The sequence below is a fragment of the Cololabis saira genome, chromosome 10, assembly GCF_033807715.1.
Source record: "Cololabis saira isolate AMF1-May2022 chromosome 10, fColSai1.1, whole genome shotgun sequence".
NCBI classification, from domain to species: Eukaryota; Metazoa; Chordata; class Actinopteri; order Beloniformes; family Belonidae; genus Cololabis; species Cololabis saira.
In genome coordinates, this window is record NC_084596.1 from 11,764,283 (window position 1) to 11,786,059 (window position 21,777).

Here is a 21,777-nt window from a genome sequence, read left to right on the forward strand (position 1 = left end):
AGGAAAGGAGGAGTCCTGACTTTAGTCCCTCAGGGAGGAACCTTGGAGAGGTCAGAGGTCGTGTGTGAGTGTGTGAGTGTGTGTGTGTGTGTGACCGTGACTGTCATGTTTGTGTTTTTCCTGCTCAGACAACCTTCACGTTATCAGGCTGCATGTCTCCGGTTGCCGTGGTGACCAACCTTCACGTTATCAGGATGCATTTCTCCGGTTGCCGTGGCGACCTTAAAGCAGGAGACACCACAGTTCAGCACTTTCACGTGTGATGGCGTCTTTTTATCTCTTTCGAAGTCGAAATGTCAAGAAAAAAGTTGAAATGTCAAGAAAAAAGTTGAAATGTCGAGAAAAAAGTCGAAATGTTGAGAAAAAGGTCAAAACATATAGAAAAAAATGGAAATTTTGTGAAAGAAGTCAAAATGTTGAGATTAATGTTGAAGTACAATTTCGAGAAAAAAGTCAAAATGTCGAGAAAAAAGTCGAAATGTCGAGAGAAAAGTTGAAATGTCGAGAAAAAAGACGAAATTTCGTGAAGGAAGTCGAAATGTAGAGTAAAAGTCGAAATGTAGAGTAAAAGTCGAAATGTCGAGAAAAAAGTCAAAATGTCAAGAAAGAAGTTGAAATGTCGAGAAAAATGTCAATGTTGATAAAAAAGTCGAAATTTCAAGATTAATGTTGAAATACAATTTTCGAGAAAAAAGTCAAAATGTCGAGAAAAAATTCGAAATGTCAAGAAAAAAGTTGAAATATCGAGGAAAAAAGTCGAAATGTCGAGAAAAAAGTAAAAATGTCGAAAAAAAGTCGAAATGTCGAGAAAAGGGGATGATTCTGGGATGGTTCTGGGCTGGTTTTCTTCCCGGTTGTAGTCCGGTTCTGGGATGCAGTGTTTCATGAACGAGTTCAAATGAACACGTTCATTTCTGTGAGAACGTTGAACTGAACGCAACATATTTGCATATAAAGAACTTGAACCTGTTCATTCTGCACAAGTTGTTAAAAACAACTATTTAAGAACTTGTGCTTTCTATTATTTTACCTCTTTTCTTATCATTTTATTTCATTTTATTTGTTATTTATGTTTTAATTGTGTCTTTTATTGTTGATGTAAAGCACTTTGAATTACCTTGTGTTGAATTGTGCTATACAAATAAACTTGTCTTGCCTTGCAGGAACTGGAATCTGAACTGTTCACATTCACGTTTCAGCTTCACTGTTTAGGTCCAATTATTACGGAATACATTTCTACGGAAGAGTATCAGGGCCATGCATTTCGAGAAACAAGTCGAAATGTCGAGAAAAAAGTTGAAATGTCGAGATTAATGTTGAAGTACTGTTAGGATATTGGGCATTATAAGGCTCATGCATATCTTCACACACCCTGCATACACTATTTGTTTATTATTTGGCACTGGGTCGATATGTCACAAGGTGGCGCGGCTATATAACGTCATCACCCGGCGACGAAGACAGAATTGTTTGAACCAGGTGGCGGCTGGCGTGTTTGTGTGGTATGTGGGTCGGGAGTCACTGAAGTTACGGTACACACGGAGGCCAATACTCAACCGATAGCTGATAGTTGTGAACGCGTTGAGAGGAGCGGAGCTTCGTGTATGGAATGTTATTGACTGAGATGCGTGCGGCATCGGAGACGTGCAGCGACATAGATATGGACATATGAAGAAAAACATTAAAAACACCTACGGGAAGAAAAAAAAAGGATAAAACTGAAAACGTAATAAAAAAGAATCCGGAGCGGGATTGGATACCCGCACCTGAACTGAACCTAACCAGCACCTCGCTTTGGCTGCGCCGGCCAACGACCGTGCTGGCCGTTGCCAGCAGGTGAGCGGACAGGTTCTGTTATTGTGGAACGGTGCCGGTTTTTGTTGATTATTTTAGTTTGACACACACACACACACACACACACACACACACACACACACACACACACACACACACACACACACACACACACACACACACACACACACACACACACACACACACACACACACACACACACACACACACACACACACACATTTCAGGTCAGGGTTATTTCCTACTTCACAAGGCAGTAGGTTTTAACTTGTGACACTATGTTGAAATAATATCATCAACAGTTACACAAAATGACACAAATATCTTAACAGTTTACACAACTACCTGATATTAAGAGTAATTAAAATAGCATATAAGCCACTTGGTTTCGTCCATAACCGCAACCGGCATAGCAACCGGCATAGCAACGGGAGTAAACGTAACACTGACACGATTTCATAGCGAGACCTGCAAGTTTCATCGTAATAACTAACAAACCAAAGATCATATTCATCAACTGAACAAATATTATGAAATTTCAATATATATTTCTCGCTAGAAATATGATAAAATCTGCTTTTCATGGCGAAACTATCTTAAAATATTGCAATTTAGACAGAGAATCAAAGAAATGGCAGCCCGAAAACTTGAAAGTCACGTGACAGAAACGAAACCTATTAAAATGAATGGGCCACAGAACGCGTTCACATCTCACGTTTTAGGAGGGCAAATTGTAACATTGCCACGTTTTGCAATGTGGACCAACGTAGCCTCTACCACATTTTCCTGTGAGACTGGGTTGTCCACTCATGTGAGGCTGTACTAAAATAACTTCCTTAGGCTCTGACTAGACTGTTTCGATCCTATAGACCTCCCTGAGCTGACCTCACTCGTAAATAGAGCTAAATCAACCACATGTATGTTAGACCCCATCCCGACTGGACTATTCAAAAATGTTCTTTCTCTTATTGGTGCGACAATACTGGACCAGATCAATTTATCCCTAAACTTGGGATGTGTATCACAGGTTTTCAAAGTTGCAGTAATTAAACCTTTACTTAAAAAACCTCCACTTGACCCAGACACCTTAGCTAATTATAGACCAATTTCCAACCTTCCATTTGTATCTAAAATTCTGGAAAAAGTAGTTGCAAGTCAGTTATGTGACCATTTGTATAGAATTATTTGAAGTTTTGAAGTCAGGGTTCAGAATGCATCATAGCACAGAGACAGCACTGGTTCAAGTCACGAATGACCTTCTTATGGCCTCAGATAAGAGATTAGTGTCCATATTGGTTCTACTGGACCTCAGTGCTGCTTTTGACACTGATCATGGCATCTTACTGCACAGGTTAGAGCATGTTGTGGGGATTAAAGGGACAGCTCTACGTTGGTTTGAATCATATCTATCTGACAGATTCCAGTTTATTTATGAACATGAGGATTTTTCAGAACAGTCAAGGGTCTGTTATGGTGTCCCGCAGGGTTCAGTGCTAGGGCCCATCTTGTTCAGTTTATACATGCAGCCATTGGGAAGTATAATCCAGAATCACGGCATACACTTTTGTTGCTATGCTGATGATACACAGCTCTATTTGTCTATGAAGCCAGATGAAACAGAACCGTTAGCTAAACTTCAGGCATGTCTTAGGGACATCAAGGACTGGATGTCCGGAAATGTTTTGCTTCTAAATTCAGATAAAACAGGTTATCATTCTTGGTCCAGAGCATTTTAGGAAGGGACTAGATGGTGTTGCGATGGCTTCCAGTGCAACGGTGAGAAACCTTGGTGTTGTTTTCGATCAGGATTTGTCATTTAAACCAGGGGTTCTTAACCTTTCCGACCTTGGGGCCCAATTTTTTCAGTACAGAGTGGCCTGGGGCCCATTAATTATTAACACTGTATAGCAGGGGTATTCAACTTTAAGAGGTCCATTTAGGGAAAATGTACTCAAGCGAAGTCCAGAACATCATAATATATATATATATATATATATATATGTATATATATGTATATATATATATATATATATATATATATATATATTCAAGTAGCCTCATAGTTGTATCAACATCTGCATCTGACTGTTATATAAAAAAGGTACATAATTCCCCCCTAACATGTGTAACTTCAATTACACATATTATTTTCTCTTAAAAATAAAATCTTATTTTATTTCTTTACCAGCAGTTTGAATTTCCCCTTTTCTTTGTTAATTGTCTCAACACATTTTTATAACAAATGAATATAAACACATCTTAACAATTCAACAGTTTTGCAGTTTTTCTTTCTTCCCCTCTTATAATCTTATGCCCCCACTTTCTGTCGTTCAGTGAGAGAACTGAGCTCTAATTTCTCCTGCCAGGACTTTAAATCTGGGCTGGATGGTGTCAGGTTCTCATGCACATGTGAAGGTGCTGGTGAACCTGGAACGATATTTAGTTTTAATTATGTTCATTGTGGAGAAAACTGCTTCACAGCTGTATGTGGACCCAAACGTGTTTTAAGATGGTCAGTTTATTTTCTGTGACTTCAGTTCAGACTTGAGTGGATATGTTTGATGAAAAACTTTGTGTTTTGTTTCAGTGGTGTTTCACTTTTACACTTTGAACGCCACGGTCTCTGAACGTATGAGACACTGGTTTTGTCCCAGTGTGAAGACTGAACCAGGATGAATCTGTCCATTCCGGGTTGAACTTTCCTTCTTCCACCTGTTACGCTTCTCATCTCTGTAAGAGTCAAGCTAATTACTTACTAAGTAACTTACTAAGTTTTATTTACATTAATAAGTTGTCAGGACTGCGCGTGTCGGATTTCATCCGAGCCTGATCAGCCGCAGCGGGCAGGAGCCCGCAGCTCTCTGGCCGCTGCAGCACTAACAGAGTCACTTTCTGATGCTTTTGAGAAAGCCCGAACAGTCCAGTCCAGCAGATACGTCAGCCCTGCATCTACATCTACAATCCTTCAGCAGTAACGACGGAGCCGCCCGAGCGGCACCGACCTCCCCGGCCGCGGGGACGCGTCGGGATAAATGATCACGCCGCGCTCGCTCGCTCTGGGCGCAGACCCAAGTAATCGATCCCTGATCCTGGCGGATCTAAACTCTGTGCAAAATGAAGGATTTTCTCTGTAAATACACGCCATTTCTCTTACTATTACACGTAAAGCTAGCTGAGTGTCTTCTTCTCCTCATTTGGTCGGGAGTTGCTATGCAGTCCCGCGGCCCCCGCGGCCCACACGTACAAAACTGAATTTTTGTTCGCGGCCCACTAGATGGCGCTCGCGGCCCAAGTGTGGGCCGCGGCCCTATGGTTAAGAATCACTGGACTAGATTACTGTAATGTGTTATTAGCAGGATGTCCAAGTAATTTGCTGATTTGCTGATCCAAAATGCAGCAGCGCGAGTGCTGACAGGAATCAGCAGGAGAGACCACGTCTCTCCAGTGTTAGCATCGCTCCATTGGCTACCCGTAAAATTCAGAATCCAATTTAAAATGTTATTACTTGCGTATAAAGCCCAAAACGGCTTAGCTCCGCAATATTTGCAAGACCTGATAGTACCTTATGTTCCTAGCAGAGCTCTCCGTTCTCAGAGTGCAGGTTTACTCGTAGTTCCTAGAGTATTCAAATGTAGATTTGGATGGCGGGCGTTCTGCTATCAGGCACCATTACTATGGAACCAACTTCCAATCTGGGTTAAGGAGGCTGACACCACCTCCACCTTTAAAACCAAACTGTAAACCTTTCTGTTAAGTAAGGCCTATAGTTAGTGTTTAGTAAACCTCTAGTTGGTGTTAGTAAATCTCTAGGTAGTGTAAACTCTAGTGTGTTAGAGTCAGTAGTCATAGCTGCAACTATAGAACAAGACTATAATAGTTAGTCTCAAACAGCTTGGTGGTAGATATGCTGCTATAGGCCTATGCTGCAGGGGGGCACCGACATGATCCACTGGATGGTGCCTCTCACCCTTCTTCTCTTCTCCTCTTTCCTCTCTTCTCCCTTTCCATTTGTATTTATTATTACAGTATCTCATAGCCATCATTTTTGTCCATCGCTCCTGTAGTTTCTTGTGCTAGCCCCCTTTTTTCTCTTTTGATAGAAGGCAACAAACTCTCTCTGTTCAAAGTAGTCCTGTAGTCAGGGGAGGGATTCTTCAGGCCAGGTGCTAATGATCCTCTTTATGGGCTTTGTGTGTTGACTGAGCATGGAGTGGTTGTTTGACCGGCCCAGGTGGAGGATAGGTAAAGCTCTGTATGCTTGCCTGATGTTGGTGCTTTTTATTATTTTACCTCTTTTCTTATCATTTTATTTAATATTATTTGTTACTCTTAAATTAAATACTTTCAGAAACTTATGCTTTTTATTATTTTACCTTCTTTTTTCATGATTTTATTTCATTTTGTTATTTACTGTCTAATTATGTCTTGCTGCTTTTAATGTTAATGTAAAGCACTTTGAATTACCTTGTGTTGAATTGTGCTATACAAGTAAACTTGCCTTGCCTGGGAATACACATGATTCGGGGTATTTACCTCTCTTGTTGGTCATTTTACATGTTGATGGAATTTTGGTTGTATAGTCTTGCCATGTGTCGCCATGTTTCTGTGATGATAAGCACACAGCATTCACGGACATAACGATTCCCAGCTAAGTGTAGTTTTGTATACCACGGATCTGGTGTCTGTAAGGTAGAAGCTTTCACCCCGATGTACACACAAACCAGCTTTTTTCGATGCTTGAGCCTTTTAATTTCACAGAAGAAAAGAGGAACAATTCATGCTGCAGATAAAAATTGTGCTAAAAGCTCTCCAAAACATATTCATTATGCCCATTTTAAAGCCACAAGAGCAACAGGACAATCCACCTCCAGTTTGTATCGCTTTCTGCCTCATTCTTTAAGTAACATTGCAGTTATAGAGAAGAAAAAAAGCGTAGGTAAGAATAAGGATGAGTGGGGGTTTGGCTGCTGATCCAGGGATTCACAAACTCCAACAGTGTTTGTGGTCTTAGACGGCTGTCGTGTTTCCCGGATCAGAACAGGGAGAATTTCCTTGCGCAGACGGACGGAAGTTTAACCCCGCAATGAACATCGTCCCAGCACTTTTTCACTGTACCGTAAGTAAAACAACGAAAACACAGAGTCAGTCTCACCAAAACATGTCGGGAATTTAATCCCCTTAATTGTTAAGGTAAAAAATACTGTTCTGAATCATTTTAAATGTAAGCTTAAATGAATAATCAGGTATAACATTTCAAAACAAGACATTTTTGTAATTAGTCGTGTGGATACCCGACCTACCTGAATAATTAATTTGCAAACAGTGCTGTTTGCCATGGAAATTATTGGGTTCTCCACGACACCAGTAGGAGTAGTCGAAAGAACTTCCGTCAGACCACAACCAAAGCTTCTCCTAAAAGATGGAATTTAATCAATTAAATTCTTGAAACAACCTGACCGATATTTGCAGTGATTATGTGTTTGTGTGTGTAAAAAAACTCTGTGATTCCATAGCTGTTTTCTGCTTATTTTAAATCTATTCATCCTAAAATAGTAAGAAAAAAAAAAAAAAACTAGTGGCACTAATGGTGAACAAAAGTAGACCAACCACAGCCAGTAACAGTGGTCTGTAAAATTTATCAAAGATAAGAGATATCTTAAAATCACAAATGTTTGTGCTCGATTTGGTTTTTATTTCCATTGCTGAATGTTTAGTAGCATATATGGTGACTGCAAATATTTTGGGGTGAAATTAAAGAAACAAAATACACCTGTTGCGCATCAGAGCCTCCGATCCATGTTGTTGAATATCCATGACTAGCTGCCGTTATGATCTGCTGAACCTTGTGGTACTCATGGATGTTGTGAACTGATGCTAGGGTCCCCTTCATGGATCTGCAGTTCAACTACAGAGAAGATAAAGAGAGAAGTAGTCAAAATAACATCAGCTAGGCGAAATAAAAAAAAAAAAAATATATACTTGTAAGTTACCTCCGCTTGTGCCCAGGTCATGGGTTTGGGAATGTAGCGGAGACAGCGACCCTTATATGCAGACCAGCCAGGAGGACACCTCCAACTCCACCATGGAGCACACCTCCAACTCCCCCGTCGACCACAATATCGTCCTGAGGACAAACGGATACAAGGCTTCAGGACATGACTGAATATGTAACATTGTTTTTAAACTTACCTGTAAAAAAGGACTATTTTATGCCAGTATTTATCACAAACTTGCACAAGCAAACATCAAAATCGTGTGAGACCGTGACGACAAAGGGTTAGGGTTAGGGTTAGTTGTAGGGTTAGTAGTTCTGACTGCTTGTGACCAAAGTGTTCAGTTCAGTTCAGTTCAATTCAATTCAGTCTTATGTATATAGCGTTTAGATGTAGAGGATCTTTCCAGAGACCCAGAACATGACCCCCGAGCAATTATTACATAAAGAGGTAAAAAACACATATGTGGTCAAAGGTCCAAAAGAGCAGATATATTATTATTAAATATCCATTAACTGGAAAACTAAGAGTTCTATGTATATATGACTGATAGTTGGTGGACTAGAGAGACCACAATATAAACAGTCATAGGCAGCACACACTGAGGTGGTCAGAGGGGGGGACTGCAGGCCAGCATGCATCTCTGGAAGCTCTGAAAGCTCTTGAAGCTCTGGCCTGCAAACGCAAGCTCATTTGCGTTGAATTGATCAACAACAATTGATCAACAAATCAAGTGGTTAACAGAGGTATTAAAACATCAATTAGCAGAAATAAAAGCAACATTTAAAGTTTAAACAAAAAAAGCAGTAAAAATAAAATAAAAAAACATTTTGTACAAAAAATGTCTAATTTTGTACGGGAGAGTAAAAGAGGGGAAAGACTAGCACAACAAACTACAAGAACAATGGACCTTTGGATACACTGCACATCTCGCAATAAAGTCCTTCATTTTTCTGTGTTTGTCCAAACTTCGTCTTGATGTGCACATTTTTCAACAGGTTAAAAATAAAGTGCAGCACTTTCGGATTCTTACAGAGGATTCCTGCAGCGTAAAGTGTGACGTTTACTGGTTCCAGAACCACACTGTGAAACGGATGCACCATAACTACTTTGCTCCCCCCTCTTTCCCCTGATGTCTGTGCAGATGTTGAAAGTCTACTTACTCGTGGCATCAGTCTGGGCAATCACAAGACAAAGAACTAAAGACGCAACCAGGATCTTCATGATGGAGACAACGGGTGATGAAGATTTCTTCCTGCAGTTGAAAACAATCACAATCGTTATATTTGGAGTGAGGGTGTCAAACATTTCAAACAAACTAGAACATCCGTCCAAACCTGCTGCAGATTGTTCGTCCCCGTCACTGCCGACCTGCTGCTTCATGCTTCTAGAAGACAAACAGCTCAAGTTAAATACATTACTTTATCTCATCATCGTCCACAAAATAAGGAACTGTGACGAGCAAAAACACAAGGAAACACTGTTACATCAATAATACACGTATACATACAGGATATGTGAGGATTCTGTTTAATTGCTGTTAATATGTAATTACAAAATTTTTTAAATATTTTTAAAAATCAATAGATTTTAATTGCACTTGTAGATTCAAAATAAACATGAAAACAGATTTGATTCCCTTAAAATAAATGTGTCTTATCATTTTCTCCAGCAGGTCCCTCTAACCCTCAAGAGGAAGATAGATATCTTACCTGTATTTTTTTGTTTCGAAAATTAGAAATGTCATGTTTCAGTCATAAAACTGTTTGCGTCTGACAGCTGGTACTGGTTGTCTGAGGCCTGCTCTTCCATACGCACCTACCCTGCCATCAAAGGAAGATGTTAAGGACAGTTTCTACCAGGCATTAGATGAGGTCCTGCGTAGCATACCTAAGGAGGATAAGATCTTCTTGCTGGGTGACTTTAATGCCAGAGTGGGGAAGGACAACTAGGTGTGGAGCAGGGTTATTGGCGGGCATGGCGTCGGACAAGTCAATGCAAATGGCCTACGGCTGCTAAGCCTCTGTGCTGAGCATGACTTGACCATCACAAATACCATATTCCAACTAAAAAATAAGCACAAAACATCCTGGATGCACCCACGCTCCAAACACTGGCACTTGATTGACTTTACCATCGTAAGACGCCAGGACACAAAAGACGTCTTATTGACTCGTGCAATGAGAGGAGCCGAGTGTTGGACTGACCACCGACTTATCATGACCAGGCTTCGAGTGCAAGTACGCCCCGCTATTCGTATCCAGAGGTCAGGGAAGAAGAGGCTTGACTGTACCCAATATATATTATTATATGGGAAGTCAGGATCCTGAGCTTTGATCACCCATCCTGCTGCCCAGAGTACATCACCCGGTGTGAGGAATGGCTGGCTATGTATCAAAGAGGAGGCGAGTTCAGCAATGGGAAGAAACGTGATGGAGTTTATTCCCTTCTGTTTCATGTTCATGAATGGAAGAATATTCACTTCAGCTTGCTTCAGGAGCTTAGCTTTGGCAAGGGCCTTCAATTTTACCCTGTGGACAGGTGCTGTTGTCCGCGGATCTGGCAACGGTGGTGCTGGAGAGGTTACCTTGATCCAACCCATGGAATGAAAGGGAGTGTTTCCATGAATAGAGACAATGTTTAAAAATTATATTGATATATCCTCAAGTGCAATCTACTGCAACCTCATCATCGATCTGATCATCAAATTCTTCCACAATGGTATCAAGAGTGCCAGATGTATCTGGGTTGCAATTAATAATGACAGGGTTCCTGTCATTAAGGTAGCAGTATTTGTAGTTTTGTGTCTCTGAATAAGACTCAGTGTATCCCAGCCATCATTAAACACTGACTTGGCCTATTCATCATGTCAAACAATAAAGAATAAACTATTATCTTTTTTTTTTGTTTTTTTACATAGCCTATGCTATTTGTGAGTGGGGAGCATTGCCGGGATGAACGATGACCTGGAAAAGTGGGTGTGGCCGTTTTTCCACCAGGGAGTGGGCTTGGTGAAAAATAAATACTTGCAATAAACTCAGAATATTGAAAAACCCCTAGTTTGACCCCTCGCCAGTTACTTAAGGCCAAATTAAGCATTTTCAAATTTTCGAAAATCGGTTATTGGTACCCCGACTTTGTGCAGTTTTTTACGAGGTTTCCCCCAGGAGTTGAATTTCAACTTTTTAGGACATGTTATTAGACACCTTTAGAAACACATTGGTGAAGAGATTTCTTGGTAACGATTTAGTTCCCAGATTTGCCAAATATCCCATAAGATGACCTTACTATATATATATATATATATATATATATATATATATATATATATATATATATAAACAATACATGTATTCATTTCAGAGTTACCTACTGCCCTTTTGTCTGCGCCGTCTTGATGGTCTTCACCTGTGTACCTTTTTCTGGGCTCTCAGCTGAAGTTTGCACTGCTTCTGCCTCTGATCATACAAAGATCCATGTTCCTGCTTCAACAGCCCCTGCTCCATACCCAGTTCTGCCTCTAGACCCAGATCCAACACCCACTCCACATCCTTTAGCTGAATTGTTTCCTGTCCCTGTTCCCAGTTCAAACTTTCACCCATGCCCTGATCTTCCTACAGAGTTTGTCCCTAACTATCTCCCACTGCCTATCTCAGTTTGTGTTTTCCCTGCATTGTCTGTTCTCGTTCTCCATCCAGCAATTATGCAGTCTAATAGTCTTTACCCATGAAGCCTAAATCAAATCAAATCAAATCAAACTTTATTTATACAGCACTTTTCCTACAAATAATGAAACACAAAGTGCTTAACAGAAAAAAGAACCCCCCCCTCCCCGCAGACAAAAGCACACTACAATTCACCTAAATTCCTAAATTAAACACACAGACACACACACAGACACATGGTGCAGACATGGCTAGGCACAGAGGATCCAGGTGAGGAAACGGTAACAGGGAGCCGTCCACGCCAGGAGGTCTCATAGCCCGCAGCTACAAGGGGGGGGGGCCCACAGAGACCATCCCGGCCCGGACGGAAAGAGGAGTCCACACCACAGCGGTGAAGCCGTGGTGCAGAGTTCCACAACCATCCAGGCCAGAACGACCCCCAGGACGACCCCCTGCAGGCCAGAGTCACTCCCAGCATGGAGGCTCCCCATGAGGAAACACTGGAGATAAACGCTACAAGAAAACAGGATAAAATACACTAAAGAAGTTTATAAAAAACATAAGACATACAAACATAAAATCCTAAAAGTATGTCTAGAAAGTAAGACATTAAAAACTAAAATAATAAAACAGTAAAATGTATAAAATAGACCATAAATAACAACTAAAATATTTAGATAAAACATTGAGATTAAACAAAAATAAAATACGATAAGAAAGGAAAAACTAAATATAAAACAGAGCAGTAAGATTCAATAAAAATAAGGGTGAGCATAAGAAATGTAAAAGAGTTAAATGAGTCAGTTAAAAGCCTGATTAAAGAGATGGGTCTTGAGCCTCTTTTTAAAAACATCAACAGTCTCTGCGGCCCTGAGGTTCTCCGGGAGGTTGTTCCACAATCGGGGACCATAAAAACTGAATGCCGCCTCCCCTAGCCTAGCTCTGTCCAAACAGAAATCCAAATGGAGCCCTTTGTTTTAGATACATTGGGATTTTAGCAGCTGCTGAAGGCGTTTGGACCTCAGCATTTATACCCTCCGTTTCTGAAATAATTAACCTGAATTAAAATCTGCTTTGTCAAATCACCACTGAAGATTGTTGATAAAAGAACAAAAACACAGAAATAGTAAGATCTACATCAACACAGCCAGGTACTTTTTAAATCCACATTAAAGTATTTAGAGTTGACTATAATACTTTGTAAAACCTAAAGGAGTTTTTAGGTAGTATTACAAAGAAGCAGAACTTGGTGATGACTTAGTAAATGTCTGCTGGAGATAAAACTGAATGTGCCAACTTTGGAGAGCCCCGTCTTCAACCTGCTACAGATGCTGTTGAAGATAATGAGTAGTACATCGGCCTGCTGACCACTGATTCTGCAGAAGTGGGAGAAAACAACAATTTTGAAGAAAAAGAATAAAGTGCTGAGACAAATTTAACTGTGTAGCAGGGATGGGGTACCATGGTCCTCGAGGGCCGGCCCCCTGCAGGTTTTAGATGATTCTCTGCTTTAACACACCTGATTCTAATTAATGGTCATCATCAGCTAAAACCTGCAGGACTGTGGCCCTCAAGGACTCTGTCTGTGCTTTTGTCTGTTTCTCAGTTCTTTTGTGCGGTCCAATCTTGTTCTGTTATTACTTTTGCTGATGTTATCCGGTTAGGGGGTTTGGTGCACTTCCTGTTTTAGTTTTGAAAGGCTTACAACTTGTTTGTTGGTTTGTTATTTTATCAATTGGCTGTCCTTTGCACCTGAATCTTCTCCTGGGAACATTACTAAAAACAAACACAATAACGCCAAGATTTATCTCGGGGTCTTGTTCACGAGTAAGGGAACGATGGAGCGTGAGATTGACAGACGGATCAGTGCAGCGTCCGCAGTAATGCGGTCGGTGTACCGGACCGTCGTGGTAAAGAGGGAGCTGAGTTGAAAGGCGAAGCTCTCGATTTACCGGTCAATCTACGCCCCTACCCTCACCTATGGTCATGAACTTTGGGTAGTGACCAAAGGACGAGATCGCGGATACAAGCGGCCGAGATGAGTTTCCTCCACCGGGTGGCTGGACGCTCCCTTACAGTGTTGGGGGTAACGCGTTACAAAAGTAACGCAATTACAGTAATGTATTACTATTTGCTGTAACGCAGTAATATAACGCATTACTAATAAATTTTCGGTAATATTTTACTCGTTACAATCTAAGTAACGCGCGTTACAACGCATTTTAACCCGTTTAGCTGTTGTTTTTTAAAGAATTCACCAACACCGCGTCCGCGAGACATCCCGACAACAGAAAAAAGCGTTGGGAACGCGGCGCGGCGGAACGTAGCGCCGCTGGACACTGTGTGTGGGGACTGTTCAGTGAGCAGAGCCGGCAGGGAAAAGTCAACAGTGCGGCGTGTCCGCGTGTAACTTAAATCTACCATGGTCTCAGCGTTATGGCCCGGCCAAGTGAGGCTTCATTTATATTTGGGCTTTATACATTTATTAAATATATATGAGCGCGGAGTCGGCGAGGAGCTGCACGAGCCGGGCTCACAGCCAGTCGCGCTGTGAGAGCGGATTTATGGTTCCGCGTTAAATCGACGCAGAGCTTTCGCCGTAGCGTACGCAGTAGTTCGCGTAACCCACGGCGTATGGCCTGCGTTGGTGTAACGCGGAACCATAAATCAGCCTTAAACCACACCTGCAGCCCATCAGGAGGAGAGGTTAAAACAGCTGCGAGTTGATTGCTGGTTCGTTTTGTTAACTCTGAGAGCTTTATTGGTTTGTTTGTTAGCTTGCTGGTGTTTTTTTTCTCTCTGGGAGTTATTTATGAAGAAGTTCTGAGTTCCGTGTGAGCAGTATTCGAGTTGAGGGGGGATGAGGGGTGATGTGATGGCACCCCCCCTGAAATTAAAACGGTCCAAATCATCTCCCCTGAAATAAAAACGGTCCAAATCATCCCCCCTAAAATAAAAACGGTCCAAATCATCCCCCCCTGAAATAAAAACGGTCCAAATCATCCCCCTAAAATAAAAACGGTCCAAATCATCCCCCCTAAAATAAAAACGGTCCAAATCATCCCCCCTAAAATAGAAACGGTCCAAATCATCTCCCCTGAAATAAAAACGGTCCAAATCATCCCCCCTGAAATAAAAACAGTCCAAATCATCCCCCCCTGAAATAAAAACAGTCCAAATCATCCCCCCCTGAAATAAAAACGGTCCAAATCATCCCCCCTGAAATAAAAACGGTCCAAATCATCCCGGAAATAAAAACGGTCCAAATCATCCCCCCTGAAATAAAAACGGTCCAAATCATCCCCCCTGAAATAAAAACGGTCCAAATCATCCCCCCTGTAAAACTGCCATCCCTCCTTTCCATCCCTTATGTCATTTCATCAATGAATGTGGTTTTACTGCTATTTCAACATTTAGAGTCATCACCAGAAAAATAACTTATTTGACAATTTTCACCTGTTTCAAGTAAATTTTCACTTGAAATAAGTAGAAAAATCTGCCAGTGGGACAAGATTTATCTTTTTTTGCTATTTTGTTGAAAGTAACTCAAAAGTAATACACAAGTAGTGTAACGCATTACAATTCAGATATAGTAATATTGTAATGTAACTAATTACTTTCAAATGACAGTAACTAGTAATATATAATGTATTATATTTTGGATGTAACTTGCCCAACACTGCTCCCTTAGAGATAGGGTGAGGAGTTCGGTCACCCGGGAGGAGCTCGGAGTCGAGCCGCTGCTCCTTCCCATTGAGAGGAGTCAGCTGAGGTGGCTTGGGCATCTGTACCGGATCCTCCTGGACGCCTCCCTAGGGAGGTGTTCCAGGCATGTCCCTCCTCCTTAGGGAGGTGTTCCAGGCATGTCCCACCGGGAGGAGACCCCGGGGCAGACCCAGGACACGTTGGAGAGACTATGTCTCTCGGCTGGCCTGGGAACGCCTCAGACTCCCCTCGGAGGAGATGGAGGAAGTGTCTGGGGTGAGGGAAGTCTGGGCATCTCTGCTGAGGCTGCTGCCCCCGCGACCCAGGAACGGATAAGCGGCAAACGATGGGTGGATGGATGGCAGTTGTGTATGTTGTGTTAACATAAATGTTCAAAATGTCTGTTTGCACCACCAGTACTTAAAAAAAATTAAGTTTACATTTGTTTAATCATATATGTTTACATTTTTTGGCTTTTTACATTTTAAGTTACTTTAAATGTACAATAAGTCATTTGAATAGAGACTGCCAAGTATACAGTAAATGTTTGGTCATTGTCCAAATTTTTATGTGGGAAAGCTTTGTTGATCTGACTCGGTTTGACTCTTATGTTGATTAATCACACGGACACACACCTGAATTAGTTTTCAGACATTTTAGTTCTGAACAGATCTGACACTGTAAACAGTCACACAAACAATTGTCAGGCAAATAAGCTGCCTCTGTACTGCACATTTTGATCAATAAATAAGAATATCATTCAACTAAACTTTATATATATACACACATATATGAAGCAGGTCTCTCCTCTCCTTCACTCTGGGGGCCACACTTTCATCAAGTTCTGTTTCTAACATAATTTATGTAATTTCTTTTTTTTTTTTTTTTTTTTTTTTTTTTTTTTTTTTTTACCTTGTCTGCACACATATTATTGATTGATACCATGACGGTAGAAACCAAAAGTGTATATATGTGCATTATTACTATATGTAATATATACATATATATACGCACACATATGCGTACACATACATAAATATACACATACAAACCCAGTGTTTTTTTTTTTTTTTTTTTTTTTTTTTTTTTTTTTTTTTTTTTTTTTTTTTTTTTTTTTTTTTTGGGGGGGGGGGGGGGGGGGGGTGGTGGTGACGACATCCACTGCCAATCCAGGAAGCAGGAACACACGGAGACACACGTCAAGCACTGGAAATCTGCAACAAAAAAAACCACAAACAAAGCACGAAACCGGCACGGAGCCATCCAAAACACGAACAGCAATCGACCTAAATCTTGAGATCTGATCGCAGTCTGAGCTAAGCTATCGCTACCGCTACCTAAACCCAAAAACTAGAGAGCCAGCATGCAGGTGAACAAGCCAGTGTGTATGTCTATGTGTGTGTGTGTGTATGTATATGATCATGCATGTGTGTGTGTGTGTGTGTGTGTGTGTATGCGTGTGACTAAATTACTATATGTGTGTGTGTGTGTGTGTGTGTGTGTGTGTGTGTGTGTGTGTGTGTGTGTGTGTGTGTGTGTGTGTGTGTGTGTAATAAACCAAACAAAGCTCCACCTGAAGTGTATCTATAGTGGGGGAGGGGGGGGAGCAACCCCGCCACCCGTGAGACCAGAGGCCGACAAGGAAGAGCCCGGAACCCAGGCCACCGGCAACCCCACAGAGGGGAGAAGTAGGAGGGAGGCAACCCACCGCCTGCGAGGCCCCCCCCCCCACCCGGCGGCGGCCGAGGGGGCCCGCGGGCGGGGCCCCCACGGCGCGGAAAGAAGCAGCCAGGGATCCCGCGGCGGCGGACCGCGACCCAGGCAATCCCCGGCCACCCGGTCCGGGCCGGACACGCGGCCAGGAGGCCCTCACCCTTCAGGCCAGCGACCCCCACCCGGCAGGGGGCCAGCCCGCCCGGAGAGACAGAGCCGCCCCGGCCGCCGACGCGGGCAGGCGCACCCGTCCCCCACGAAAGTGGCCCTCCAAGACCAGAGAGGCGCCCCGCCGCAGAGGCAGCGGGGGGGACCGGAGACGGGCCCGGAGAGAGGGAACCCCCCAACAAGGCGACACCCGCGCAGGCCCGACAACGGAGGGCCCCAGACCCAGGCATCCCATTCATTCATCCATTCACCTATCCGATACCTATACTAATAATAATATAATATACTATACATAATAATAATACTAATAATAATAATAATAATAATAATAATAATAATAACCATCTTTGTATAACATAATATTGATAAATTATTAAGTTTTTGATGTCCTGCCAATGGAGGCTCAAATCCTCCATGGCAGGACCCTTCCATACCGCATTCTCACCGACACAGACATACAATCACGCACCGTTTCCCCCTCCCCGGGGGGATCCAGCACCGCCAGAAGGCACCCCAGGCTGCACGGCGGGCCCCGCCAGGCCCGGGTAACCCGACCCACCCGTCCCAGGCCCAGGCCGGTGAGGGAACGCGGGTGATGTGGGACCCCCTCCCGCCCCTTGTGTTGAGTGCATGTGATTAATGCCATAAAAACAGGGAGGAGGGAGGGCCAAGTATCGATTGACACAGACCCCCCCCCCTCCCGAACTACGTGTCCTTGTCAAATGTATTTATTAAGTGTTGAATGTGCAGTGTCTATTTTGCTGTTAAAACCGTGAGGCGGGGAGTGCCAGGCCCCGCGGGACAGTGCCCCCCACGACCCGGACCCCCCGCCTTTCGCCTATGTGCGTATGAATCGTGTAGGGGGGGCAAGAGGGGGAGCGGAGGCCGAAGCCAGGAAGCAGGACCAGCAAAGCCGGCCCTGATAAGACACCCGCGTCCCCCCCCCGGCCGTCCAGTAGACGGGGGCCGGCCCCCCGAGCCGGGCAAGGGCCCCACCGCACCTCCAAGGGCGCCCCCGGCGCCGCCGGAACCCCCAGACGGAGGAGGAAACGGTCCAACATCCTCCCATTCATACTGACAACATAAGACATAGATACCTGGGAATGGTGCCACCCCGCCGTCGCGCCCGCCCGTGCACCCCCCGGTCAGGGGGAGCCCGCTCCCCGGACCCGGCCCCACCCCCCCCCCGAGGCCACCCCGGCGGACACCCCAAGGGTCCCGGAGTCCCCACATCCGCAGGGGCACTTGGCCCCCGCCCAGCGACGGAGGACCAAGGCAGCAATGCCCCCCCAGCGCAGACAGCCACCCCCCACCCAGGCAGGGCCGGGCCCTCCGGGTGGGACCCCCACGTCCACGGCCCCGCCCCCCCCGGGAGGCCCGGAGACGCCCCAGCCACAGCCCCCCGCCCGAGCCCCCCCCAGCCACCCCCCCCCACCGCCATGAGGTAACCCCCCCCACAGGCCCCCAAGGCCCCCACCGGCTAGGGACAGGGCCCCGCGGCCCCCCCCACCGCCCCCCAGGGGCCACCAGAGGCCCGCGCCCCAGACCCCCCAAGCCAACCCCCAACCCCAAGGGCTACGAGATCACCACCCCCCCGCCCCCACTAGGTAACGAAGCCAATAAACGGGGACCACAGAGAGTGCAATTCAGCCGAATGTTGTTCAGTGGAGGCAGACATTATCTCACTACTAATATGATCTGATAAAAGATTCCTAAAATGGTTGATACATAAACTGGATTTTTGTTTCCAATTTACTAAAATGGTTTTCTTTGCGATACATAAGGCAGTGAGAACCCGGTGTGTCCAATTAGGATCTATTTGAGTGTCTCCCAGGTGACCTAATATACACACCGTGGGGCACACTGGGATTCTGTGGTTGATCCATGTGGATAAATCCTCACAAATCTCCTTCCAGAACCTCTGTACCGGTGTACAGAACCATAAAGCATGCATATAATTATCTGGGGTGTTCTCTGTGCACTGTGAACAGATATTAGAGGTGACAAAGCCCATCTGGAACATCCTTTGTCCAGTATAATGTATTCTATGAAGAACTTTGTACTGTATAAGTTGTAGGTTTGGGTTTTTAGTCATAGTAAACGTATTTAAGCATATTTGTGACCAAGAAAACTGGTCGGTATTAAGAGAGAGATCCGCCTCCCACTTAGAGATCGGGAGAGAGACTGAATCGTCCAGTTTAGACACTAACCTGTAGAGTTTTGATAACAACTTTAAAGTGCTTAGATTCAATAAATCTATTATCTTAGCGGGAAGTTGTAAATCTAATTGGCTAATTTTGTATGTTTTATTTATTATTGCCTTAAGTTGTTGATACTCTAAAAATTTATTCCTGCTAACTCCGTATTGAACAATAAGTGTATTGAAAGGTACAAACTGTCCTCCTACAATTACGTGCTGTAAGTACCGTATTCCTTGATCTCTCCATTGAACGAAGTTAACCATCTTTTTATCATTTTTCACGATGTCTGGGTTGTTCCATATGGGTGTACGGTCACATGGAAAAAGTGAAATTTTAGCTATTTTAAGAAATTCCCACCAAGCTGATAAAGTTGTGCTAATATTAATGCTTTTGAAACATTGATGACGTTTGATACTTTGACTAATAAATGGTAACTCTGAGATTTCTAGTTCATTACAAAACACTTGCTCTGAGTCCAGCCATTGACTATCTAAAGGATGATCTTTTGACCATTTTACAATATACTGTAACTTACTGGCTATGAAGTAATACTGAAAATTAGGTAATTCTAAACCTCCATATTCTTTGGATTTTTGCAATGTCTTTAAACTAATACGTGGAGTTTTATTTTTCCACAGAAATTTTGATACATATGAGTCCAACGATTTAAACCAGGAAAGAGGGGGTTTGCATGGTATCATTGAGAAAAAATAATTTACTTTTGGTAAAACCATCATTTTAATGGTGGCTATTCTACCCATGAGCGAAATGGGGAGAGAGCTCCATCTGGAAAGATCATCTTCTATTTTCTTTATAAGCTGAACATGATTTAATTTTATTAACTCTGACAGCCTAGGGGAGATGTTTATGCCTAAATATCTAATGTTCCCTGATTGTAATTGAGTATTGGTTATATTCCTAAAATTGCAGTTAACACACAGAACAGTGGATTTAGACCAATTAATAGAATAATCAGACAGAGATGAAAATCCCTCTATAAGTGCAATTGTCTGTGATAGTGAAGATCGTGAGTTCTGGAGGAAGAGGAGTACGTCATCCGCATAAAGACTAATTTTGTGCTCTAATATTTTACATTGTATACCTTTAATATTTTGATTTTGTCTAATAGCTGCTGCTAAAGGTTCAATAAATATTGCAAATAATGAGGGAGAGAGAGGGCAACCCTGTCTAGTGCCTCTTTGCAAGGTAAAACTTGTAGAGATTTGATCATTTGTCCTTACACGTGCCTTGGGAGAGCTGTATAATATTTTTATCCAGTCAATGAAAGATTCGCCAAATCCAAATTTATGCAAAGTTGCCAATAGAAACTTCCAATTTACCTTATCAAATGCTTTTTCCGCGTCTAAGGATATAATAGTAGTCTCCTGTTTATTGATACTCGAATAGTCTATAATATTTAATAATCTGCGAATATTAGTAGACGAATGTCTACCTTTAATGAAGCCTGTTTGATCCGGATGTATAATAGAAGGGGTGACTCTTTTCAGACGTTCAGTAATGGCCTTGCTAATTATTTTAAGGTCTACATTTATCAATGAAATTGGGCGGTAGCTCGATGGGAGCAAGGGATCCTTGTCCGGTTTTAATAAAAGACTAATATTAGCAGAGTTCATATTTAAGGGTAAGCTTTTATTTTCCCTAGCATTTAGAATCATTTTATAAAATGTTGGTGCTAATATACTCCAGAATTCCTTGTAAAATTCAGCTGGGAAACCATCTGGGCCCGGAGCTTTATTATTGGGCATATGTTGAAGAGCTTCATGGAGTTCTCCTATTGAGAGCGGTGAGTCTAAATTCATAACCTGTTCCTGATGTAACTTCGGCAGATTAATGTCTCCAAGAAACTCATTAATGGATTGATCAGATGGTTCAATTTGTGACGAGTATAATTTATAGTAAAAGTCTCTAAAGACTGAATTTATTAAACAGGGGTCATGTGTAACTCCCCCTGACTGGTCTTTAATGGATGTTATGGTTGTTTTTTCTTTGTTTATTTTTAATTGATTGGCTAAGTATTTTCCCGATCTGTTAGCATGTGCAAAGTTTTCCAGGCGAAGCCTTTGTACTAGAAACTGCGTTTTTGCGTCAATTATTTTATTTAATTCCATTTTAGTTTTCCTTATTCTGTTAAGGATACGTTCGTCTGCAGAGGTCTGGAAGGCCTCCTCTAGCGTCTTTATTTCACACTCTAATTCTTTTGTTTTTAAGTTGTCTTTTTTTTTCTTATTTGAAGAAAAGGAAATTATTTTGCCTCGCATTACTGCTTTTCCTGCTTCCCATAGAACGCTCGCTGATATTTCCGGCTGGTCGTTATTTTGTAAAAATATATCCCATTCTTTCTTAAAAAAATTAATAAAGTCGGGGTCTTTGAGCAATGATGTATTAAATCTCCAAACTTTGGAGGATGATACGCTCCCCCTCTTCCCCAGAGTGAAAGAAACAGGTGCGTGATCGCTAATAATGATTGGGTGAATTTGTGATTCTGAGATATCTCTC

At 42.7% G+C, this 21,777-nt stretch overlaps 1 protein-coding gene across 1 annotated transcript; it reads right to left on the bottom strand.

The window, feature by feature from the left end:
* Positions 1-6,559: 6,559 nt before the first annotated feature.
* LOC133452416 (ladderlectin-like) lies at positions 6,560-9,215 on the bottom strand. Its single transcript, XM_061731702.1, has 6 exons — positions 9,146-9,215; positions 8,972-9,063; positions 7,806-7,939; positions 7,586-7,720; positions 7,116-7,227; positions 6,560-6,924 (listed from the first exon to the last, which is right to left on the bottom strand). Exons 2-6 carry the CDS (start codon positions 9,030-9,032, stop codon positions 6,848-6,850), a joined length of 519 nt encoding a protein of 172 aa, XP_061587686.1. The 5' UTR covers positions 9,033-9,063; positions 9,146-9,215; the 3' UTR covers positions 6,560-6,847.
* Between the last annotated feature and the right edge of the window lie 12,562 nt (positions 9,216-21,777).

What these genes read in the sequence shown, in the direction of transcription:
- LOC133452416 (XM_061731702.1), bottom strand. Translation starts at nt 9,032, where the DNA reads ATGAAGATCCTGGTTGCGTCTTTAGTTCTTTGTCTTGTGATTGCCCAG. An exon ending in GAGGCTCTGATGCGCAACAG is followed by an intron (nt 7,228 to 7,585) that starts GTGTATTTTGTT and finishes TCCATCTTTTAG; the next exon opens with GAGAAGCTTTGGTTGTGGTC. An exon ending in TTTGCAAATTAATTATTCAG is followed by an intron (nt 6,925 to 7,115) that starts GTAGGTCGGGTA and finishes CTTACGGTACAG; the next exon opens with TGAAAAAGTGCTGGGACGAT.